Source organism: Anoplophora glabripennis, unplaced genomic scaffold, assembly GCF_000390285.2.
Source record: "Anoplophora glabripennis isolate ALB-LARVAE unplaced genomic scaffold, Agla_2.0 scaffold1, whole genome shotgun sequence".
In the NCBI taxonomy this organism is placed as follows: domain Eukaryota; kingdom Metazoa; phylum Arthropoda; class Insecta; order Coleoptera; family Cerambycidae; genus Anoplophora; species Anoplophora glabripennis.
The window spans coordinates 1,744,014-1,770,345 of NW_019417028.1; the positions used below are offsets into that span (position 1 = coordinate 1,744,014).

At 33.6% G+C, this 26,332-nt stretch overlaps 2 protein-coding genes across 2 annotated transcripts in view; both read right to left on the reverse strand.

Annotated features, from left to right (window-relative positions):
* LOC108910862 overlaps positions 1–26,332 on the reverse strand; it is an 83,318-nt gene that overhangs the window by 29,306 nt on the left and 27,680 nt on the right. Inside the window, exons 28-51 of the mRNA XM_023455829.1 lie at positions 25,982–26,293; positions 24,340–24,523; positions 23,851–24,016; positions 23,488–23,572; positions 21,802–21,991; positions 19,912–20,379; positions 16,053–16,247; positions 14,282–14,466; positions 13,948–14,124; positions 13,399–13,542; positions 13,265–13,343; positions 12,161–12,674; positions 6,468–7,056; positions 6,055–6,384; positions 5,433–5,616; positions 4,699–4,864; positions 4,482–4,566; positions 3,957–4,131; positions 2,247–2,708; positions 1,738–1,925; positions 1,471–1,647; positions 1,255–1,398; positions 1,121–1,199; positions 472–717 (exon numbers count right to left, since the gene is read on the reverse strand). Coding sequence (XP_023311597.1) covers positions 472–717; positions 1,121–1,199; positions 1,255–1,398; positions 1,471–1,647; positions 1,738–1,925; positions 2,247–2,708; positions 3,957–4,131; positions 4,482–4,566; positions 4,699–4,864; positions 5,433–5,616; positions 6,055–6,384; positions 6,468–7,056; positions 12,161–12,674; positions 13,265–13,343; positions 13,399–13,542; positions 13,948–14,124; positions 14,282–14,466; positions 16,053–16,247; positions 19,912–20,379; positions 21,802–21,991; positions 23,488–23,572; positions 23,851–24,016; positions 24,340–24,523; positions 25,982–26,293 — 5,524 coding nt within the window. The remainder of the gene's footprint in view (positions 1–471; positions 718–1,120; positions 1,200–1,254; positions 1,399–1,470; positions 1,648–1,737; positions 1,926–2,246; positions 2,709–3,956; positions 4,132–4,481; positions 4,567–4,698; positions 4,865–5,432; positions 5,617–6,054; positions 6,385–6,467; positions 7,057–12,160; positions 12,675–13,264; positions 13,344–13,398; positions 13,543–13,947; positions 14,125–14,281; positions 14,467–16,052; positions 16,248–19,911; positions 20,380–21,801; positions 21,992–23,487; positions 23,573–23,850; positions 24,017–24,339; positions 24,524–25,981; positions 26,294–26,332) is intronic.
* Positions 342–1,394, reverse strand: LOC108903552. The gene is made up of 3 exons (XM_018705813.1): positions 1,255–1,394; positions 1,121–1,199; positions 342–717 (listed from the first exon to the last, which is right to left on the reverse strand). Exons 1-3 carry the CDS (start codon positions 1,293–1,295, stop codon positions 367–369), a joined length of 471 nt encoding a protein of 156 aa, XP_018561329.1. The 5' UTR covers positions 1,296–1,394; the 3' UTR covers positions 342–366.

The following is a 26,332-nucleotide window of genomic DNA, read 5'->3' on the forward strand; positions in this document are numbered from 1 at the left end:
GTATGAGGACAACTAGATTATGCAGAAAATGTCCAAAAGCCGACCAGGCTGAATGAGCTTAGAGACTTCATGGTACGGTTAAATATACTTCATATTTCAACATTTTCCATGAATTGGCATACCGTATTTTCGTGAGAGACATCCTGACAGACGAGTTTTACATATATTTGATTAAAAAATTGTTTTGGACAATTCGAAAGCTAAGAGGTACGCCTGAATCACTTCAATAGTGATTTGTATAATAAACAGAAGCATCTATTATTTGAACATTTTGATAGTCAGTGGTTTTTACCATACAACTTTACAAAACAGTCATTTTAATTAAAACATTTTATTAATCATTAAATGACATAAATACATATGTTACTAATTTAAAGTAATTATTACAAATAAAACCATCATGTGAATTGATATTAACATTCGGTTACTCTTGGACTCTGTGGTGGTAAATGGTTCCGTAGTAGTACCTACTTCTGTAGTATCAGTATCAATAGCGCTACTGTCTGTATCGGTAATAGTAGAAAGCGTGGATTCTGAGGATGACTGTGAAGTAGACTGTGGAGTAGTTTCTGAAGTAGTTTCACTAGATGGAAATATATCTGCCACATCACCTTGAAAGTTCTTCTGCCAATAATTGTTTACTGATGCTAGGGTGCTGGCTTTCGCTTTAACGTCTTCATAATCGTCCAAAATTTCATTGTTAAGGAGGTGTTTCAGCTAAAGAAATAAAAAGGTATTTAGATAATTTTTGGGTACAAACTCTGATTTGTTATTTCTACTAATGTTCTGCTTAAACAATCAGTTGTTTTTCAGGTAATTAATACCACTAAAATGTGACATAAATAGAATGGCATTTTCGTCGCTATTTTCCTTAAATAACGTTGCAAAAATATGTATCTGTGCTTCTAGCTATAATGTTTATAATTATTGACAAACATTATTATTCATTTCAGCCGAAATAACTTTTGCTGCACTTTAAACATTGCTCTATCACATGGTCTACAGTTTAAAACAAGAATAAGTGGTAATTTATCTGACGATATTGATTTCAATATTAACTTATTTGTTTATTTCGATAGAATCCCTTCTATTTCAGTCACATTAGTCAATGTATACGAACCCAATCTATATGGTTATCTGTCACTAAGTTCTCTGCCACTAGATATATCATTTCAGATGTAATTTTCATATCGTTGTAACTGAAACAAATTGTATTAAAATGATTTCATTAAATACTGAGACATATCCACTCACAGATCTTGTATTTCGAAAAGACTATCCTCCAAGAAATCCATGGCTGCCTGAAGACCCAAAGAACTGGAGAAAACGGATTTGAATACCACCAGTACGTCCTGTCTCTTTATACCTGATTTGGGTACTATAATTTTTTCTAGGTATCTAAAAAATAAACAAAGAAACAACAGTTTCCACCCCTTTCAATGGCCGTACAAACAGAATTTAGTTACGCACCTTTTCAGCGTATTCTTATATTCAGCACAACCAAGAGCATTTAAAATATCGTTTTGTTCGTGTACCGATGATGATTCGTTGTATATTTTATATAGGAAGTTGAAATCCTGCTGGGTGTTTTCACTGTGTCGGATGCCATTGCAAAATATTACACCTCTGGCATTGTAATCGGTTAAACTGAAAAAGGGAAGAAATGCAATCAATTATGAACACACATTCAAATGTGCTTTTATTTAAATAGGTAAATTAGCGAGCGTTGGGTATTACCTGTCTTGTGACTCCTTGTAATTTTTAAACTTCTCTGTGGCATAACTGATACAATCGGCATGTCCCAGCTTGCAAGCCCAATTAAGTATCATGACTTTTTTAAGCGCAGTTATGTGGTTGTCACTGGCTTCGACAAAATTTTCATTTGGGATTACTATTATACTTTCCATCAAATTCAAGATGTAGTTCTATAAAGCACAGATATTTATTTTAATTAATATTAGGCAAGGCAAGGCAAGGCAAGGCAATGTAAGGTAAGGTAAGGCAAGGCAAGGCAAGGTAAGGCAAGGCAAGGCAAGGCAAGGCAAGGCAAGGTAAGGTAAGGTAAGGTAAGGTAAGGTAAGGTAAGGTAAGGTAAGGTAAGGTAAGGTAAGGTAAGGTAAGGTAAGGTAAGGTAAGGTAAGAATCTGAAAAATAAACTTTCTTTAAAAAGTTGTAAGCCTATAAACTCGAAAACAATTTTTCGATTATTTTCGTCTGAGAAATGTTATCTTAAAATCTACATATACCTTCAAGTTCGATTCAACCCCTCTGCTCTCCATTTTCCCCAACAAATAAGAGAACGCCGTTAGCGCAGAATACCACGGATAATACTCAGTTTCATTAACAAACGAATCTGCCATTTCAAACGCCAGGGAATAACTCACATCGCCTATCCTGGCAATGTTGAACATATCGTCTATCAGTTGAGCTCTCTCCAAAACGAGAAAGTCGGACCTGTTGGTGTTCAAACCATCCAGTATCCTCCTCCACAACACTTCATCATAGTTGACCCTGTAAAAGTTTTCAGTTCGACTGTTGAACAAAATCCACGTGTTACCGAAAAAATAATGCATTTCTTGATTAGGTTCGAGGAATACCTCTACAAGGTTTTGATTCGGATGGTTCCATAAAGTAACTGAGGTAAGAGGTATATACCATTCCGTGTTGTCTAAGACCGTTGTTTCGCCAGTGGGATACACAAATCGTTTCTGAAAATAGGGTTCATGTCATCATCAGAGGTCGATAAAGCAGCAAAATCAGATGCGTTAAATATCTCTGTCAAATTATTAACGGTTTAGAAGTAACAGGATGTTGAAATTAAAAAAATTATGAGCAATAGCTTTGTTCCTAATACATTACAAACATCCCCCAACACTAAACGCAATCGCGTTTGAATTTTGAACCTCATGGTATTTTGAATTCCTGAACGTTTTTGACCAAGCGATCTCTAGAAATAATTACATACAGCTGTAGAAGAACAAGCAGTGCAGTTAAAGATATGGTTTCTACATTATTATTAAACATTAGTTTATTATTTTTTTATTATTCCACTAGTGGATAAAGTATCACTTTAGACGGTTCATATGTGTAGATAAAAGTCCGATTATAAGGTGATTGTGGGACCGCCTAGCCGGGTGTCTTGGCCGGTGGATTTCGATCTGCCGAGGTAAGCATCACGGACGCAGGCTGGAATTTGGATGGGTGACCAGGCTCGGAGACGTGGCTGTGGCAGCCTACCAGAGACCTGGGTCGCTCAACATTTTCCGCATGCGTGTGGTCCCCGATAAATGGTAACGAGAACAGAGCAAAGAAAAATCTTTGTAACTCAAGATCATGCTATTATACATAAAACTGTACGAGACTTTGCCACCAAGCCACCCGTGTAGTAGGATGGTTTGAAGAAAAGTACTGGAGTTATTAAGGAGGGTGTACACGGGGCCTAATAAGGTCTAAATGCCGCGGTGGAAAAACAATTCCACCACCCTCCGACATTCATACATACATACATAGGTACAAGGTGATTGTCGATAAAACAAATTATTACATCAAGAAATAAGTCTCAAAGAAATGGTATTTTTAAAATAACTTTTAGTCTTTCAAAATGGAAATTAAATCGAGCATACTAGTTACAAAATAATAAGAGTTGTAGAAATATAATAGAATAGCCGCAAAAAAATCGATGGATGCAAATATAGAGGTTTTTCCATAGACTGCCTACATCCTATTCATCTATTTGTGTAGCGTTCATTGACACTGAAGACTATCTACAAATAAGTTATGCTAAAAAATTAAAATACGTCGCTTTTTCCAAAAGTGCAGTTCTGTTTGCCCTACATTACGCCCAAAATTATATCAAACAAGTAATTCACATAAAGATGAATACACTGTAGAGATATCTCATGTCAATTTAAAATACACGATATGCAGACTTACAGAATAAATAAATGTTCCCTCACCTGAGTAGCATTTGCAATATTTACAGTGTCGTCAACTCTCTCCAACATTACTGTTAATAACGGATATCCTGGCGAGAACACCCAGTTTTCAAGGTAAGTGTAGTAATCTCCACTATCGCTCTTACCATATAAAAGGTCCTTCAATATGTCAGTTCCATCAGTTTCCGCCTCTTTCCTAGAATATTGAAAGTTTTCAAATGCTTAGTGGTGGAACACTGTTCCATAGTACAAATATAACGGAAATAACGTATTTTTTATCAAGAATACTAAATATTCTATATATACTTCGAATATTTTAAAATACGGTTCATAACGGGTCACACTGTATATATTTTGAATATCTAATGTCGTATAAAAAATGGTGTTGGAATTTTTATTACACATGGTATATAATTAACTAAAACTCCAAATTTTAAATAATGAAGGCTATTGAAATTGATATGAACAATTGCATTTTTAAATCTACATCAAATTTGGCCGAGTACAAAAAAAAAATACGTTTTCAATGTACTACACATACTCTACCTATTCTGCCAGTGATCTTGAAGAGCCACTTGAAGGTTATCTTCACCTTTGAGGACGCATCTAATCATACGTAGTATGGTTGCTCCTAAAACATAATTTAAAAAAATTAAGTTATTTTGAAATTAATACTTCATTAATCTAAATGGCCCCCACACCTAATTATTATTTACTAATAGTACTACCTTAAGGTATGTATCCTCTACAGCATCTTTCTTACCTTTTTGATAATTCGCAGTACTCAGTTTATTTTCGATCGCCCATTCGTTATTTATATCCGACTCTTTTGATGATAGAGGTTGTGCGAAGGAATAGGCATCATGTTGTAACGTTTTTTGACTTACTTCCAGCAAAAATTGATTTGTAAGTTCCAATTCCTCATCCACCTATTAACGAAAATAATACTAGGAATATTTAAGAACACAAAAAAAAAACAATAAATAAAGAGATACACATGTAGTTTGGTCATTTTCATATAAAGAAATATCACTTAAAAGATTATCACAAATATCATTAATGAACATATTAAACAGTAATAGGCCAATAACTGGACCCTGAGGCACTCCAGAAGTACCAACGATTTCAGTCTAAGTAAAATCACGATACCTACTTAGAATCTTATAAACTAAAGGAAACAGTCATTAATAATAATCAAAATTATACAGGGTTGTAACGAAATTTTTATTAATTTCGTTTAATTTACTTTAATCACGCTGTATAAACTTTATTTTATATAAAACCTCTCCTCACAATTAATTTAGGAAACGCTACACTTAAATATAAACTGGCGCCCAGCTTCTCTATGTAACACGAAAGCAAACAAATATATCAAATATCGGATTAGACAGTTGATTTTGTTCCCACCATCAATTCTTTATTCTAAGATACATTGACGTCGAATTTGACTAATTCGACACAAAGCTATTTCTCATTTCATATTAATTCTAATATTACCTTGTCTGGTATTAGATATTTGAGATAGGTAGCAACAGCTTCATTAGCCCAAACATCTGACCACCATTTTGTGGCTACAACCCCTCCATACCATTCGTGGCTAAGCTTGTAGGCCATAGTGGCTATTATATCTTGTTTAGCTCTAGCTGTCGTTTTGTCGCCCTCATCCAATAGGTCAGTCTCTCTAAAAGTATCAGCAAATGTAAACATAATTTATTGTATAACAATAGGCGTTTTTTCGAACTGAAAAATGGTCAATTGTTTGACTTGAGTTAATATTTCTATCTCAGTTGATTTTTTATCTAAGCTTCTCTAACCAGAACAAATTATAACTAGTTTTTTCGATTTAGTTGTTTTTTTTTTAATTCAATTCTTCAATTGTTGACTGTGACTTGAGAATAGAGAGACAATCGCGTAAAACAAACTAGTCTTACTATTTTGACAAAAAAAAAATCACTTACGCTAAACATACAACATATGATTTCAGTGGTGAAAAAATCCTAATACCATGTGCTGAATCTAGTGAAACACATTCAATAATAATTGTCAACTAGTAAATTCTGTCGGTTTTTAGTAGTTTACGTGAGTTATGAGACAAACGTTTTTACAAATTTTCACCTACCTGTATGCAAAAAGTCCAAAATCTCCCATTGTTTCAGAATAATCTGGAAGTGCGACAAGGTAACTTTCCGTTTCGTTCAAGTTTTGATATGGAACCCCTGTGTACGAGTCAAGCTTCTCGATGATCTTGTGATAATATGTATTAGCTACGGTCTTAGTTAAAGAAGTAACTTTGGACCTAGTGAAAATTTTAAAGTCCACGCTGTCTTCTTCCAACGTTTCTGCTTCCTGCAATTGCGAAATAAGGATATCCAGCAGATATGGCGATATCTCTGGTGTGTCCTCAAATTTTGTTGTCGTTAAATCGTCGTCACTGGAAATAAAGTGAATACTGCCTCATTCGAAAGTATTGGAAACAAAAAGATTTGAGCGTTGAAATCCGAATGCTTTAATTGGAGGAAATAAATTTCTCACCTTATTTTGTTGGTAAGTATCGCAGGACTGTTGCTTATAACATTGTAGGCCTTGGGATGTGTTATCTCCACCGCAAAACTAGCCTTAAAATCGGGTTCGTCCAAGCAGGGAAAAGCGCGTCTAGCGTAAGTGGGCTTAAAATTAGACTCTATGATGACCTGCTCTTTTCCTTCATCCACGTAGCTGCTTTTGAACAAACCATAGCCATCTTCGACAGAAAATTTACTGGTAAATTCTATATCCAACGTGTTATCTTCGTCAACTATCAATGCCCTTGAACAGGAAATTCTGACCATGTCATCTACGTCCAAATTGTTAGCGTAGCATTTCGCGTTGTCGTTCAGTATTATCGCGGTGATGTTAATGTAATTGGCGTCGCTGTGGATGTATACATCTTTGGTCTGGTTGGAGGTGTGAAGAGTAATAATCATAGTGCCGATGTAGTCTGCATCTTCTGGGTTGATTTTAAGAGAGAGGTCGTAGAATGTAGGCACCACTGTTTCTGGAAGACGGTATTCCACAGCAGAACAATAATTGTTGAGCAAGAATATGAAAACGGCGGTTGTGACTACTGAACCCATTTGTCTTCCTATAAAAAAGGAACATGAAATGGAGCTACTGAAACTACTGGTAACGAAAATTCCTTAAATTCACAACACTTTTGAATGAAATGCTTCCTCAGCGATGGATTGGACGCTTTAGTCCTGTGCCGTGGCCACCTCGGTCACCCGATCTAACTCCAATCATTTATCATTTTCAACATTTTGTCTAGAAATGGTAAGTTTTATTTCATTTTGTTCCATATCTTAATGGAGTTTGTTTAGTACACGCAGTTGGCAACTACAGATGCTTACGGATGTGGTTTTGTTTGCGAACTTTTGCAGTAACAACAATGCATTTAAGACAGTAATTACTATTAATTATTATAATAAGAAAATATCAGTTTTTTATTAAATATTTATTTTTCTTAGTTTGTACTTTTTCATTGAAAAATTCCACAAAAATTGAGAAGTATCTTTCTATCTTTCAACCACGATTTGTTTACGCGGCTGGTCTACAGCACGTAACTCATAGGACAGCATACGGACAGGACCGTTCCAGAGAAAATATTTTGATCCATAATTGAACTTTAATTTACGAAAAAAAAAACGCAAAAATAATACTTTTTCGTATAGGACTTTTCTGTTACAAATATCGTTAGGAAGCTGTAGTTTAATTTTTATGGATTATACACGCACACCCTGTATAGTTTATTGATGACTGATTGTAATAGATCAGATTTAATGGTATCTGGTTAGTAACAAAACAAGTATCGACGATTTAATCACTTTGTTTATTAATTTATACCATCCAAATGCATTCATTCAAGTATTTCAAATACTTGAATGTTTAGATTGGCATCTTGTTACTTATGTAATATTCTATGTGTGTTGTTTCACTTGTTTCTTTCAATTCTGAAAAATGTAAAGTACAAAGAATTTGTTCAAAATAAAGTTTAGAAACAACATCGAAATATTTTAGCAAACAAGAATTTAATGCTTAAATTTTTTATTGTTTATTGTACATATATTAACATATTTGTCATTTTCATATTTGAAAAATAAATTAAAAAGTCTTCATAAGATTAAAAACAAATTCAAGTAGGTATTATAATGTCGAAATCTTAAAAAACTACAAGAATGATAGCTAGTAAAGAAAGTATCTAATATCTTCAACAAAAAAATGTATCCTTTTATTCGCACACGATTAATGTTGGTATTGACGTTGAGGAAAAATTTCAACATTACTTTCACTCATAATTAGGTACCTTTAGTTATATTTGTACTAATGAATAAAAAAAATTACTTCTGTTCACAAAATTTACCTGCAATAATGAAATAGTTCCAGGATATTTCTTACCACTTGAAGATCACGTACTAATCTGGATGCTTGTTGTATGTATGTCTATTTGCAAAAGCATATAATCTAACAATCTAATCAGAATAGTACATCTAAAAACATATTCTGTTATCATCATTATAAGAATTATTTACTTCTTTACTTCAATAATAATAACAATTGCATAATTTAAATTCTTTCAAATTCATTAAAAAAACACTAATTAAGAATCATCATCATCATGATTGATCACCTTACGACATTGAAACCAACTCCCTCTACCACTGATAACATTGAAATGATAATAGTTTTTAAAAGTAAAGAATGTTTTTGTCGTAATGTGGTACATGTACAGTCGTCTTGTAAATAACTTTCTGCTAAAAAAGTAAATGGGCATTATTATTAATACTTGCGTTTTTAGCATACCTACTTGTGCTACTATAAGAGGTTGCAGTAAGTAATTAATTAAAATTTCTATTAAGATCGTCAATATCGACTTATTTCCAAATGAAGCAGCTATTGAGGGTACCTTCGCCAATGTGTTGCTTCCAACAGGCTGAGAAATACATTTTTTATTGATGTTTCTTAAAAAGAATCTGTCTTGTGTTATGCGAATTGGGCGCAGAGAAACATATTTTTTGCATATTTCAACAGCATTCACGCAAAATTCTTCTTCTATAATTGTAAATTTTCTTGAAATGCCCCTCTTGGTGTCAATAGGTAGGCAACTGCCAACGTTCTGTACGTCACTAATTTTCAAATTTGTCAATTCGTAGCATCAACAGGCACCAGAAACCCCCATTATTAGTGCAACCGAAAATAATTCAAAGTTCACTATATACAACATGAAAAAGGTAAAGAGATTACTTTAATCATTAAATATTCTTTATCGGAAACCCCAGTAAAAAATTCTTCAATATGCGCTCTTTCCAATACTGCAGCTTTTTTGCTTTGTATCCTCTCGATTCACTCTTCAAATAAGCAGTAAGCTTGTTATATTTTCCAATATCCATATTTTTGTAGACCTTTATAGTAGCTTTCAACATCGAATACTGCGATCACATAGATGAAATTGCATATTTTTTCTTCATTTCATCATTACTCTCCGTTTTTCCCTCCATTCGTTAAATTCGGCGAACACTTTTTCGTAATGTTCCCTGGATTTCGCTGGCAATAAACGAAAAATTGCTTCCTGAGCTTCTTCAAAAACAGCCACAGGAACACAATTATTTTCTTGCATTTTAACCAAATGCGAATATTTTTTTATTAAGTTCCAATGATTCCATAAATATGTTTGTGATGAGATTATGGATAAAACGTTGTATTGCATTCGTGTTTTAATTGCCTTTTATCCACTTAAGAATATTAAACACTCGACCTCTTGCGTGGATAAAATACTACTTAAAACGCTTATACAATAAATAACTATTATTTATTCCCGTAAGTTTCACGGATATTAGATAAACCTCCACAGAGAGAGACGTACTTCCATCTACTACTCCTTGAGGAAACATTTCCGGATCTGTATTTATTAGAACTTCTTTCTCATTTTTCAACGTATATTGGAACAAGTTAAATAATTTCTAAATCCTGTTTAAAAAAATGAACACGTAGGTACAACAGATAAGTGTATAATGCTTATCGGAAGAATGTAGTAAATTATATAATTAGATTAAATAATTGACAAAATTTGATTGTATCTGACAAGTAGCAATATAATTATTATATTTTAATCATTTAATCTTACTTCGTTTTATTTTAATCATTCTCAATAAAAGTGGAGTATTTTCATCTTAGCAAGTTTTTTTTGTAAATGCTATGAAACATATATTACATTTCAAGTTTGATTGATCATATACTAGCTCGTATTATCACCTTTGTTAGTTTATATTTTGTTTCGTTTAATCAATTTGAATACTAAGGCGTAACTATTATCTCTGTTTTTTTTGGATGATGTTTTTTAGCAAAATCATTGAAAGAAAATAGTTAGTAATTTTTTAACGTTATTAGTTTCCTTTCAGTTCTGAAAAATTAAGAAAAATATATTTGGGGGTAATACCATAAGAGCTCAGATTTAGTCGGATATTTTTTATGTTTGTTTTCGAGTACTTTCTGTCATGGCAATTTAACGACAGCTGTTGCGACAAAATTTTGTTAAACAGCTGGAGTTAAATTACCTACGAAAGTAAGTATGAGAAAACAAACATAAAAAATATCAGGCTCAAAATTTAAGCACGAATAATAATAATAATAATATATCTACTCCTCATTCTAACTACGAGAATTAGCCCAGAAGTCGAAGACTTGTGCGGGAGAGGAGGCGGCATATTATTGTTACGCAGGCCGCATTTGCGCCCAGGAACGACTTACGTTGGTAGGCCCTAACCACCATTCAGTGCAGGAATGAGGGAAACCTGGAAAACCTCATTAATTAGGGGGGTGGTCAAATGCCAACCGGTGTCAATCTCTCACATTGACCCAAGCCAACATTCTTCCACCCTACCATACCTGCACAGAGGGTGCCAATCCTCCGTACAAGCATAGCTAATCTACGGTCTACCGGCCGCGGGATTCGAAACCCGGGCAGATCGACACATCGATTTAAGTACTGACGCCTTAAACCGTGCGGCTATCGACCGATAAGCCGATAATAATAGTATTTGGTAGGACAATTTCACAAATAAAATAATGCTAAAATTTAATTAAAACTTTATTTAAAAGTACAGTAACAAAAGACAATGAAGGCGTATTAATAATAAACAGAACATTTTTTATAGTGAACATTTATTAAAAACACAATTATTGTAAATATGTATTTATCCTGTTGACATTGACTCTATTAATGATTCTCTTGCGGATGCTGCTAATTTAATAGGAGGTTTTTGAGGAGCGTCTGAATTGACATCGATATTTGGTGTTTTTGCAAAATAATTTGCAGCCACTCGCTACTAGACGTTGTTTCACTAGACACCCAAAGAAATGTTTGGTTCATGCAAGATGGGGCTTCTCCCCATTTCAATATGGATATACGAAATTATTTATTCATTGTGTCTAATAATAATAAATGTATTGGGAGATGAGGCCCCATTTCATAGCCACCACGTTTTCCAGACTTTAACCCGATGGACTTCTACTTCAAAAGTTTAGTGTAGTGCAACCCCAGTATAGACAAGGGATGAATTGCTATAAAGAATTAATTTCCATTGTGATAATATCAGACATACCCCCAGAAATGCTTTTTCGTGTACAAGCAAATTACACTCATATACTTAGGAAGGGTGTGGAGGTTGCAGGTACCCGTATTGAGAATGTATTTTGTTAGTTTTCTTTCTTTTAAATAATTGTTTTTTTAACAGTTTAACTTATTCTTCTTTTGTTCTTCTATTTTGTGTTATGTGTAAAGTGTGTTTGTCAAATTTTGTTAGTGAAAATTACATTAGCACACAGTAAGACTTTCTTGTCTTTTATTTTAAAAATATGTACGGTGCTAACATAGTAATTATGTCCAATTAAAAATTAAAAACAAAAAATGGTGGAGGTGCCGCTCGATGTGCACTTTTTACATGAATTACATGAAAAACTAATTTGACTTATCAGTAATTGTATTGCCCTTTGTGCAACTCATTTCAAAAAAAAATATAGCCACGATATCATACACTTTTATTACTGAAGGATAAAATTAACTTAAAAAATATAAGAAATTTCGATACTGATGTCAACTTTTAAAACACATCAGTGCGAATTTGATTACATTATTATTAGAAATTATAAATAACAGAGTTAACAAAATTTAATTACTTAATAGGTATGTTAACTCAACATCGCAAATATTGCTACACAAAGTAAGATATATGTCGAGGATAACACTCTATTGCTTTTGGATTCAGTGGTTGTAGGAACCTCAGTACTAGTCGCCGGTTCTGAGCTAGTTGATTCCTCTGTATTAGTGAACCATTCTGTAGAAGTTGATGGTTGTGTGGAAGATGATTCTATGAAAGATGATCCCGTGGAAGGCAGTTCTGTGGGCGATGATTCTGTAGAAGATGATACTGGGGAAGACGGTCCTGTGGCCGGTGATCCTGTTGAAGACGATTCAGTGGAAGACGATTCTGTGGAAGATGATTCCGTGGAAGACGATTCTGTTGAAGATGCTTCTGTAGAAGATGATTCTGTGGATGACGCTTCTGTGGTAGATTGTTCTGCGAATATATCCGTTATTTCACTCTGGAAGTTCGCTAACCAGTAGTTATTGACTGAGGCTAGCGCGTTAGCTTTCGTCCTTACATCTTCATAATCATTTAGAATTTCATCTGTGAGGAGATCGGTGAGCTGAAATCAGAGTAAATTTTCAATATATAGCATATCTAGAATATGTTATGAATAGTTACTAAAGTATTGGTTATTCTGCACTATAGTCTTTGGGTTATATGTAATAAACACAAATTTGATGGTCAATTTTTTTGGAAATACTTTTTATATGGTTATATGAAAGAAAATGACGATGATATTATATATAAGCGGAAATCGTAAATTTATGTAAAAATTATACAATTAACCACCCTGTAAACAATCTTCCCCCCATTTTTATGGCTGTGGAAACTATATTGATAAATTCAGCTTGCCGAAACAAAAAGTCGCAAAATGATCATTTCCCAGCTCTTTTTCCTGGCCTATTTATTGACACTAGCTTCATCAAACTTTATTGTTTCAATAATTATTTTCTTTAAATTTTATTTTATTTAAAATGGTACCTACTGATATACCTACTTTTACATTTCTAAAAGATTTTCAGAAATTAGAAAAAGAATTTTACTTCGTTTTCATATTTTTGTGTGTTATCAAATAATGAAATTAAAATGTGGGACATCGGAAAGCTTGAATCAATTTAATATAAAAGTAATTAAAAAATATTTACAAACCCATTCTACATCCTCATCCGATATCAATTTTTCTCCCAGTGCGTATACCATTTCCGCCAAAATACGCATATCTTTGAAGCTAAAAAAAGTTTTTCGATAATTATTTCTTTAAACATTTTAACACATTCTCTTACAAGTTTTGAATAGCAGATACATTAGTTTTTAAATACTCCTTGACAGCTTCGAGACCCACAGAACTAGATAAAACTGACTTGAATACCGTGACAGCATCTTGCCTCTTTATACCCGAGTCTGTAGTTATGATCTTCTGTAAATATCTACAAAATAAAAGTATTCACGTGTATATCGAGAAAAAGTTGATAAAAACTTTTGCTTAGCTTGGGAAGCCATAGGCAGTAAACAAATATGTAATAAAACATAGAGAGCGTCCAAAATATTTCTAAGGAAGGTGCTTTTAATTTTTGTTTTCGTTAAAATCTGTATTTAACAATGTTATTCGAGCACTCAAGAAATGCTTAAATACGGGGTTTAGTAAAAAAAGAATCACATTTTGTATTTAATTTTTTGGACGCCCTGTATGTTTTATTAGGTATTTAATTACTGCCCATGGCGTAACAAGATAAGCAAATCTTTTTATCAAGAATAACTTTTTCTCAAAAAATCAACAATAAAAAAGTTTACACGATTTAAAAAAATTTAAATTAGTAATAAATATTACTTACGACATAAGTAACTCTTTGTCTTCAGCACAGCCTAGAGCATTCAAAATATCGTTTTGCTCATGAACTGAGAGGGAATTGGTATATATTTTCCATAAGAACTCCCAATCTTCTTTAACGTTTTCACTATGCCTGATTCCATTGCAGAATATAACTTCTCTTGCATTGTAGTCATCTAGGCTAAAAAAGAAATGGAAAATAATTATAATTTGTCTACTTACTTGTACGCTTATGAGATGCACTGATACGTTTCAGCTGGAAACTGAGGCAGACATTCTCTTTTTGTATACAATAAGAGTTTGCTACAATAGATTTTGTCAGGTTAAGAAATAGTTACCTTGATGATTCCTTAAAGCTTTTGAATGTTTCGGTTGCATATTTGATACACTCTTCATGTCCCAACTCGCAAGCCCATTTTAGCACCAGAACATTTTTAAGAACATCTACGTGACTATCACTATCGTCAACAAAGTTTTTACTTGGAATTGTTACTACGTTTTCCATCAAACTCAAAATGTAATTCTAAAAACAGGACAAATTGATGTGTGTGCATTTGATTATTTTTATAATGTCTTTTACTAATGCAATATATACAGTGTGTATCGGCCAAATGGAATAAATTTAATAATAAATAAATGAGGTGGTGTTCGAAAAAACGTTCGGACACGTCGATTGGTATTTTTAGTTGCGCAAAAACTTTTTATACATGGTGGTCATATTATTCAAGTTTTGGATTCTTCAGAAAATTCTAAACATATTTCATGTACAATGTCCTATACCTATCCTCAACTGTGTTTTCAGATTTATTGCAAAAATTAACATTAAAAAAGAAAATTATTTGATTACAGAAATTCGTTACAACACACCCAAAAACTAATAAGTAATACTGTTTATTTATTGATAGTGTAAAAAAACATTAATGTCAATGTAGGAGATGTTCGAAATGCTCGCCGCGAACGTATTGGCAAGATCCTAATCTTAAATAGAAATTTCTTCTAACGTTACCCAACACCTCAGGCGTGACCGATCTAATCGCAATCGTTATTCGTCTTCTTAAGCCAGCGAAGTCGAGGCCTTTAGTTTTCTATAAAATACTTTTGACATATCCCCATAAGAGAAGTCTAATGGTGTCAGATCAGGCGATCGTGCTGGCCATTCCATCGATCCTCGCCTCCCTAACCAACGACTTTGAAATATTAAGTTGAGGTACTGCCGGACATTGATTTGGTAATGGGGCGGTGCTCCATCTTGCTGAAACCGTATCATATTGGCTGAGACTTATGGGTTTGCTGGATCAGGATATGTTTGTCAAAGTTGGCGCTACATTATTTTGGAGCAGTGCTAAATAATTATCGTCATTCAGATTGCCATCAATTAAAAAGGGACCTATGATATGATATCCAACAATTCCTACCCAAACATTAACATTGTCAGGGTATTGCGTATGTTCTGTAATCCAGTGAGGATTTTCATTAGACCAATAGCGACAATTTTGACGATTAACATGATCGTGAAGTGTAAAGGTGCACTAATCAGAAAACAAAACATGTTCTAATTGATCACATTGTTATCTAATATTGCCATCATTTGTTCACAAAAATACGTTCTCTTATCAAAATCGTCTTCCATGAGCTCCTAAATTGATTTCATTTTACACATATAAATATTCTTTTCTTTTAATATTCGAATAATCGATGAATGGCTCACTAACATCGAACATTGGGGTTGCCTTTCGACTAGAAGTATTTAGGTTTTCCTCAAACTCAAGCATAATATCCAATTTGGTATCATCACTTATTGCATTGACATCTGCTTTTTTTATCTGCCTTACATGTCCAGGCTCACGAAACTGCTTTTCTATTTTACTAATTGTCCCTTGAGATATACAGGGTGTTAAAAAAGAGTGTAAAATATTTAAGGAGATAATAGTATGAACCAAAATAAGCGGAAAAGTCTCAATAAACATGGGTCCGCAAAGTAACGGTTGCGGAGATATGGAATGTTTTATGTAGTTGATGTTTAGTGAAATAAACAGTACGTATTTAACAGTTGTTCTCAGTGCACAAGTTTTCTTTCGCTATGGCTGGTTACTCTAACGCAGAATTAACAGACATGCATTTCATGTANTCCTTAAAGCTTTTGAATGTTTCGGTTGCATATTTGATACACTCTTCATGTCCCAACTCGCAAGCCCATTTTAGCACCAGAACATTTTTAAGAACATCTACGTGACTATCACTATCGTCAACAAAGTTTTTACTTGGAATTGTTACTACGTTTTCCATCAAACTCAAAATGTAATTCTAAAAACAGGACAAATTGATGTGTGTGCTTTTGATTATTTTTATAATGTCTTTTACTAATGCAATATATACAATGTGTATCGGCCAAATTGAATAAATTTAATAATAAATAAATGAGGTCGTATTCGAAAAAACGCTCGGACACGTCGATTGGTATTTTTTAGTTGCGCAAAAACTTTTTATACATGGTGGTCAATATCAACTTTCTTATTTTAAATGCAACACCCTGTATATTATTCAAGTTTTGGATTCTTCAGAAAATTCTAAATATATTTCATGTACAATGTCCTATACCTATCCTCAACTGTGTTTTCAGATTTATTGCAAAAATTAACATTAAAAAAAGAAAATTATTTGATTACAGAAATTCGCTACAACACACCCAAAAACTAATAAGTAATACTGTTTATTTATTGATACTGTAAAAAAACATTAATGTCAATGTAGGAGATGTTCGAAATGCTCGCCGCGAACGTATTGGCAATATCCTAATCTTAAATAGAAATTTCTTCTAACGTTACCCAACACCTCAGGCGTGACCGATCTAATCGCAATCGTTATTCGTCTTCTTAAGTCAGTGAAGTCGGGGGCTTTAGTTTTGTATAAAATACTTTTGACATATCCCCATAAGAGAAGTCTAATGATGTCAGATCAGGGGATCGTGCTGGCCATTCCATCGATCCTCGCCTCCCTATCCAACGATTTTGAAATATTCGGTTGAAGTACTGCCGGATATTTACTTGGTAATGGGGCGGTGCTCCATCTTGCTGAAACCGTATCATATTGGCTGGGACTTGTGGGTTTGCTGGATCAGGATATAAGTTTGTCACAGTTGGCACTGCATTATTTTGGAGCAGTGCTAAATAAATTATCGTCATTCAAATTGTCATCAATGAAAAAGGGACCTATGATATGATATCCAACAATTCCTACCCAAACATTAACCTTGTCAGGGTATTGAGTATGTTCTGTAGTCCAGTGAGGGTTTTCATTAGACCAATAGCGACCAATTTTGACGATTAGCATGACCGTGAAGTGTAAAAGTGCACTCATCAGAAAACAAAACATGTTCTAATTGATCACATTGTTATCTAACATTGCCATCATTTATTCATAAAAATACGTTCTCCTATCAAAATCGTCTTCCATGAGCTCCTAAATTGATTTCATTTTATACATATGAATTTTCTTTTAATATTCGAATAATCGATTAATGGCTAACATCGAACATTGGGGCTGCCTTTCGACTACAAGTATGTGGGTTTTCCTCAAACTCAAACATAATATCCAATTTGGTATCATCACTTATTGCATTGGCATTTGCTTTTTTATCTGACTTGCATGTCCAAGCTCACGAAACTGCTTTTCTATTTTACTAATTGTCCCTTGAGATATAGACAGCAAAGAAATTCTTTCATGAAGTAAACGAGCAACTTCCATTTGTGTCCGTGTGTTATCCCCATAACCAATCATCTGTAGAATTGTTATTTTGTACATTTCTGTTAAATGAACCATTTTTCTGATATGCAGTTAACGAAATTCAAATGACTATAACACTGACAACTACTGTCATGAGGCAGACAACAAGTTGCTAAGGCCAGGCGTTTTAAACAAAAGTAGACAAAACTATTTTTGTTTTTTTTTTATTTCATATCAGTAAAAAGGAACGCTGAAATGGTTTTTGCTTACTTTCTCATTATCAAGATCTAAATGGGAAATAAGTATTGAGTGTGTTGTAGCGAATTTCTGTAATCAAATACTTTTCTTAATGTTAATTTTTGCAATAAATATGAAAACACTTAATATTTCCGAAATAGTTGAAGATAGGTATAGGACATTATACATGAAATATGTCTAGAATTTTCTGAAGAATCCAAAAATTGAATAATATACAGGGCATTGGTAGAAACAAATAATTTGGAATAAATTTAGTTACATTTTCTCCATACCTTTAACTTCAGCTCAGTGTCTTCATCCTCTATCTTTCCGAGCAAATAAGAAAACGCATTGAGCGCAGAATACCAAGGATAATATTCAGTCTCATCGACGAGGGAATCCGCCATTTCAAAAGCCAGATAATAGCTCACATCGCCTGTCCTTGCGATGTTAAAGATATCGTCTATCATTTGGGACCTTTGCAATACGTGAAAATCAGTCCTGCTGGTGCTCAAACCATCAAGTATTCTTCGCCATAAGGTTTCATCGTAGTTAACTCTGTAAAAACAGCCACCTTGACTGTTGAGTACCAACCACTGGTCGTGTCCAAAATTGAACAACATTTCTTGATCTGGGTTCATGAATGTACCGACTTTTATGCTGGATTTGTAGTTTGCACGAGAAGTCGCGGTAAGTGGCACATACCATCCTGTTTCTTCAGCGAAGGTTTCTGTGTCTGTTGTAGGATATAAAAATCGTTTCTGAAAATTAATATTCCCGAATTAATGAAATACCCACATCAGGACCAACTATGTTAACTCTGATGCATTATATACATACTTCATGCAAACTTTCATCAAATTTACTAGAGCCTAAAATCGGCCTTTTTTAAGATAATTTAGCTTTTGGTTTTGCTACTGGTATTATCTGATGTAAACATCTTTCAAGCATAAAAAACCCATATCAAAGTAATAAAATTGAAGATAGGAATGTTGATGATGTTCATGTACAAGTTTCCGTCCACCAAAAATTTTCTAGGACAAATNGCGGACCCATGTTTATTAAGACTTTTCTGCTTATTTTGGTTCATACTATTACCTCCTGAAATATTTTACACTCTTTTTTTAACACCCTGTAGACGGCAAAGAAAATATTTCATGAAGTAAGCGAGCAACTTCCATTTGTGTCCGTGTGTTATCCCCAATCATCTGTAGAATTGTTATTTTGTACATATCTGTTAAAGGAACCATTTTTCTGATATGCAGTTAACAAAATTCAAACGACTATAATACTGACAACTACTGCCATGCAGGCAGACAACAAGTTGCTAAGGCCAGGCGTTTTAAACAAAAGTAGACAAAACTATTTTTTTTCTTTTTTATTTCATATCAGCAAAAAGGAACGTTGAAATGGTTTTTGCTTACTTTCTCTTAATCAAGAGCTAAATGGGAAATAAGTATTGAGTGTGTTGTAGCGAATGTTTGTAATTAAATAATTTTCTTTTTTAATGTTAATTTTTGCAATAAATGTGAAAACACTAAATATTTCCGAAACAGTTGAAGATAGGCATAGGAAATTGCACATGAAATATGTCTAGAATTTTCTGAAGAATCCAAAAATTGAATAATATGCAGGGTGTTGGATTTAAAATAAGAAAGTTGGTATTGACCACTGTTTCATGACACACCCTGTATAAAAAGTTTTTGTTGAAAAAAATGCGCAACTAAAAATACCAATCGACATGACCGAGCGTTTTTTCGAACACGCCCCCATTTATTTATTATGGAATTTATTCCATTTGGCTGATACACACTGTATTGTATTTCAAGTTAAAATTTGGTTAATGATACTTAATTAATAATCCTCAAATATTTTTATTGTAGTAACTGTTAAAAAATTATATTTCAAAAGTGAACAACATATCCTACAAGCTTAATTAAAAGATAAATTAGTAAGTATTAGCAAAAACAAATAATTTGGAATAAATTTAGTTACATTTTCTCCATACCTTTAACTTCAGCTCAGTGTCTTCATCCTCTATCTTTCCGAGCAAATAAGAAAACGCATTGAGCGCAGAATACCAAGGATAATATTCAGTTTCATCGACGAGGGAATCCGCCATTTCAAAAGCCAGATAATAGCTCACATCGCCTGTCCTTGCGATGTTAAAGATATCGTCTATCATTTGGGACCTTTGCAATACGTGAAAATCAGTCCTGCTGGTGCTCAAACCATCAAGTATTCTTCGCCATAAGGTTTCATCGTAGTTAACTCTGTAAAAACAGCCACCTTGACTGTTGAGTACCAACCACTGGTCGTGTCCAAAATTGAACAACATTTCTTGATCTGGGTTCATGAATGTACCGACTTTTATGCTGGATTTGTAGTTTGCACGAGAAGTCGCGGTAAGTGGCACATACCATCCTGTTTCTTCAGCGAAGGTTTCTGTGTCTGTTGTAGGATATAAAAATCGTTTCTGAAAATTAATATTCCCGAATTAATGAAATACCCACATCAGGACCAACTATGTTAACTCTGATGCATTATATACATACTTCATGCGAACTTTCATCAAATTTACTAGAGCCTAAAATCGGCCTTTTTTAAGATAATTTAGCTTTTGGTTTTGCTACTGGTATTATCTGATGTAAACATCTTTCAAGCATAAAAAACCCATATCAAAGTAATAAAATTGAAGATAGGAATGTTGATGATGTTCATGTACAAGTTTCACCACCAAAAATTTTCTAGGACAAATATCCTTAATAGTAAATCAATCTCACATATGGTTATATTTAAGTATAACTTAACTAAACTTATTAAACCTTATAAATGAAATGAACGTGATGAACGTTTCCTTAATCACGTCTTGACTTAAGAAAAAGAGCCAATTGAAGCAGATTTAGAATAGCATCATGGAAGGCCAAAGGAAAACTTGGAACTAGTAACTCTAAAGCCTAAATGTATGTTGATGTTACATCTATTTACTGGTCTCATGGATATAGCAACATAGGATCCTTGAACCAGATCAATGGAATATATTCAGATGATGAAAGAGGAAGAAAATAGTACATTGATGTGACTGTGAAGAAAAAACAGATGGCAGTCTCGTCTTCAATCTGCCCAGAAACAAGATTAGTATATCGAGTTCGTATCATCTACGCTTCAGGATACTTAAACGAGGAACTACAGTGCCTACGATCTACTTTTAGAGGAAATTCATCCTAAGGAAACATAATGTTAACCATTTGTAACACCTCAAGGAAGATAGGCATAGCCTTTCACAAGACAAGCTGCAGGAATGATCCACTCCCCAAAGGCCTGGCGCATGCAGCATATACATGCTGAAAAATATACATTGGAAAAAGTAGAAGGCGCGTTAGTAACAGATTAAGGGAGCGTAAGGGTCACTTGAAGAATAACACATGGCAGAAACAAGATAGATACCAGAATTCTGGTGAGAGAAAGAAGATTTTGGTCAAGACGCTTCAGGAAGGCAACAGTCCAGAAGAATCGACATAATTTCAGCCGAGACGAAACTAGAATTTGGAAACGACTTATCCGCGAACAAGAATCAGCTAATGACTGCAAGGCATGTACCTAAACAAAATGGACCAGTGCTCACAGTAACAATATATAGCAACTAGAGGACTCCAGTTTCAGAATTTCCTCTTCTGAAGACAGCGATATGTCTCTGGAGGTGTCGAGTATTCTAAACCGACGAAGTAGATCCAAAGAAGTTGTTTAAGGAAATAACTAGCAGAATTCAAATAACCAATAAAAATATAACATTACATTTGAAAGAAGATCTTCGGCTATCTTCAAATTATATTCAATGAATAGTTGTGCGACATCTGGAAAAAAAAATGGAATAGTAATGAAAATGTCCTATTCTCACCTGTGACAGTTTTACAGTATCAGTATCATTGACGTCTGTCAGTGAAACAGTTACTAAAGGATATCCTGCGGAAAATGCCCATTTCTCAAGATAGGTATAGTAATCGGTATCACTAGTACTTCTTGTTTCACTACTTTTTGTTTCTAGTAAGTCCTTTAAAATGTCAGCACCGTCAGTGTCTGCGTCTTTCCTAAAACATAATAGCCCAGTCGGGTTGTCATTTAACCGGGAAAAAATTAGGGACCACAATTTTATTATTCTAACCTTTAGGGGGGGTCAATAGTAGTGTAAATTCAGAATCGCGACTGAATTCCACCCCTGCGTCAGCCGCCATCTTGAATTTAAGAAAAAATCGTTTTTGCTCAATATCTCGGCCATTTTCAACTTTACAACAAAAATGGTAAGGACTTTAGTTGTTGCAAATGCGATTTCCTACAACTTCCTTTATTACATTACTTAACCTTAAATGTTGGTAGTAGCGAAAAAATCAAAGAGATCAAAATTGTAGAAAATATAATTCTTTCCAACTTTGTTTATGTACATTTATGTCGTAAAGTCAATAACAAACGAGATAATTCAATAATTATACTTTGTCATTATTTTCCCCCTTAACTTGAAAAATATCGATCGCACGATAAAATTTGTAAGGAAAGAAGTTGTAGTAAATCGTATTTGCAACAACTTAAGTCCTTACCATTTTTGTTGTAAAGTTGAAAATGGCCAATATATTGAGCAAAAACGATTTTTCCTTAAATTCAAGATGGCGGCTGACGTAGGGGTGGAATTCAGGGAAAGGTTAGAACAATAAAATTGTGGTTCCTAATTTTTTCCCGGTTAAACCCTTTTTTTGTTTAACCCGACTGGAGTATAAGATTTCTGTAAAATGCGTTACCTTTTATTTTCAATTACATCGTCCGTCAAATTTTTAGAAATTTCAAGAATTCTATACAAACATTTTTACTTTTTTTGTATGTGGCAAACACTGACATAATTTTCTGGTCATATAATGTATGATTTTATTTTACCGGACTTGATGTTGGCAAACTTAATTTTGAAACAATCATTCTTTTAATTGAGTTCGAAAAAATTTCAAATTTTTAGTATAAAAAAATTCAATGAAATTTGAAATATAGAAATTTTAAGTGATGCTATAGCTTTAGGCACACAGCCAGATTTTTGATAAAAAAAATCCGTCATAATTTTCCCAAAAATTTGTTCCAATAAAAGAAAAAATCACAGGAAACTATGGATTGCCAATTGTATCATCTTATTTGGTTCAACAAGTATATATAGTAGGCCACCTAAGAGGAATCCTTCTGTAACCCTGTAACTTTAAAATTTATAAAAAAATGTTTAAATAAAAGTTGCCTGGAATCATGTGAGCCATGTAAAGAAAATATTTTTAGCTTTCTAAGAATTCTAAGAAAAATGCAATAATATACAGGATGTGCCATTTAAAATAACAAAGTTATGTAGCGCACACGCGAAATGGCACACCCTGTAAAGTTACAAATATTTTCTTTACGTGGCCAACATGATTCCAGACAATTTTTATTAAAACCATTTTTTATCAATTTTACAGTTAGAGTTATATAAGAATCCCTCTTGGGTGGACCACCCTGTATATAAATAATATTCATTGAAATCGTGCGTCATAGAAAAGTTTTACCTGTTACTTATTCTCACCTTTTGCTCAGATGCTGCTGAAGAGCTGTCTTGAAATTTTCATTACCTCCGAGTATTATATTTACCATATGTAGGATGCTTGCTCCTAAAATGTAATTAATTCCGAAAGGAAATCAAAATTATGTATTTAATAATATATTCATTACCATAATATAGGGCTATACCTAATATTCAAGTAATATCATCGACAAAATAGAAACAAGGTCTTCAAAACTCAGTTCATTTCTAAATAAGCAAAATTCTGTTTGGTTTCCATTTTTAAAAATGGATACCTATATTACAGATTTTTTTATTATAAATTAATGTAAAAAGAGGGCCAAAATAGAACTCAACTTTTATTAAAAAGAGTATTAATTGTCTTACCTTTTTCGACATTCACAGTGTTCAGCTTATTTTCTATCTCCCAATCACTGTTAACTTTTGATTTGTTTGATGATAGAGGCTGTGCGAAACTATGCCCATCGTTTTGTAACATTTTTTGACTTACTTCCAATAAAAATTGATTTGTTAGCTCCATTTCGCTGTCCACCTGTTAACAAGGATAGTACAAAACAATCATCTGTCAGAAAATGGAAATAAAATAAATAATTGAACATTAAAAAAGTGTAATAAATTTTGAACGCCTTTTATACTGGATCCTTCTAATTCCGATTGATTTAGGTTAGTAACACTTATGATATTTTACAATAAAGATATTTTAGTGGTATTCGCAATACATTAAATTGTCTTTCCATTCTTAGTCTTAGTCTTATTAAGTTTCTGATCTATTCAAGGTCATCGCATCCAGCTAAAAGGGATCAAAGAGCCGACAGCGTTGCAATAAAATCAGTAATATTTTATAATTGTTGTTACCTCATCTGATATAACATATTTCAGATACGTAGCAACTGCTTCATTAGCCCACACGTCAGACCACCATTTTGTAGCTACATCACCCCCGTACCACTCGTGACTGAGCTTGTAAGCCATAGTTGTTATTATATTCTGCTTAGCCCTATTCGTTGTTTTTTCACCCTCATCCAACAAGTTAGTTTCCCTAAAAGCGAAATGAAAATAGTACAAATACAGTAGAACATGCACAATTATAATATGCCAAACCCTTTCCCACACAAGTTTTCGACTTCTGGGCCAGTAGTTATGATAGAATAGAAATTGTTCTATTAATATTTGAAAGTGGTTAATTTTGATGTTGAAATCTCTGAAAAATATTAGGTAAATAGCAACGTAGGTATTGAAGTGTCTGATTTCCCAATTATCTAAAGACCAGTAAATTTTACGAGTACCTTACAAGAATACTTTATTGCCACAAATTGATTGAAACATTAAATAAATTATTTAAAAAACCAGTAGCGTACGATTTTTTTAAAAAGGTCTCCTATTCTCCCATTAACTACATCACTTGAGCGTATTTTGGAATAGGTTATCCATGAACAAATAGTCGCTACTAAAAAAAGTCATCCCCCAAATTTTATAACTCAATCTTTTACGTCAGTGAAATTATAAGAAAAATAATATAAATATTTGAAACTTTTAACACCTTCTATCTCCATAAGGAAGGGTCGTATCAAAAATTTTGGCAAAGCTTGATTATTTTCATCGGTAGAATACGCCAATAAAGTTTGGCAAAACTTATGATTAACACCCTGTATAATGACAGCACAATTAAAGTTATGTCTAATGTACTATGTATTGGGGACCGCCTAGCCGGGTATCTTGGCTGGTGGATTTCGATCTGCCGAGGTAAACGTCACGGACGCAGGCTGGAATTTAGATGGGTGACCTAAGGCAGGCTCAGGGACGTGGCTGTGGCAGCCTACCAGAGACCTGGGTCGCGCAAAATTTTCCGCATGCGTGTGGTCCCCGATAAATGGTAATGAGAACAGAGCAAAGAAAATCTCTGTAACTCAAGACCATGCTATCATACATAAACTGTACGAGACTTTGCCACCAAGCCACCCGTGTAGTAAATAGGATGGTTTGAAGAAAAGTACTCGACTATTGAAGGAGGGTGTACAAGGGGACTAATAAGGCCTAGGTGCCGCGGTGGAAAAACAATTCCACCACCCTCCGACCTGCATACATACTACATACTATGTATCGGTTAAATAAATAAAAGCAGGAATCTATTCCTCACATTAAATGACCAGAAGATGGTTCTATTACCCTTAGTGATTTATTTTTTCGCTACAAAATTGACGCTCTATTTTCTTGACAGAACTTATTTGATATAATGCTTTTTTATTATGTATATTCCTAGGAATGTATATTTAATTCTTTTTACATTAAAGACACTACACCCTGTATATATCATTTGCTTATTGTAATAAAAAAATACATTTTAAACACTTTTCTGGTGTTACTTTTTATTTTAATTATTAAAAATAATTTTCATAACCCTTAAGTAGCCATAAATTAAACATTTTCTTCACCTAATTAAAATTTATTTTTTCTGACTATTTCACTCATTGAATTGGAGTTACCCTAATTGCCTTACCTGTACGCAAAAACTCCAAAATCTCCCATTGCGTCAGAATAGTCCGGCACTGCAACCAAGTAACTTTCTGTATCCTTTAGATCCTCATAAGGCACTCCAATGTACGAGTCAAGCTTCTCAATTATCTGAGAGTAGTATTTGTTTGCTACATTCTTAGTTAAGTTCGCGACATTCGGCCTCGTGAAAATTTTAAACTCTACTTTTTCCTCTGCCGATGTTTCCGCCGCTTTGAATTTGGAAAGGAATATGGTTAACAGGTACGTCGATATCTCCGGAGTTGCTTCAAATGTCGTTCTCCGTAAATCATCACCGCTGAAAGCAAAAACATACGTCACTAATTTTTTTAACTAA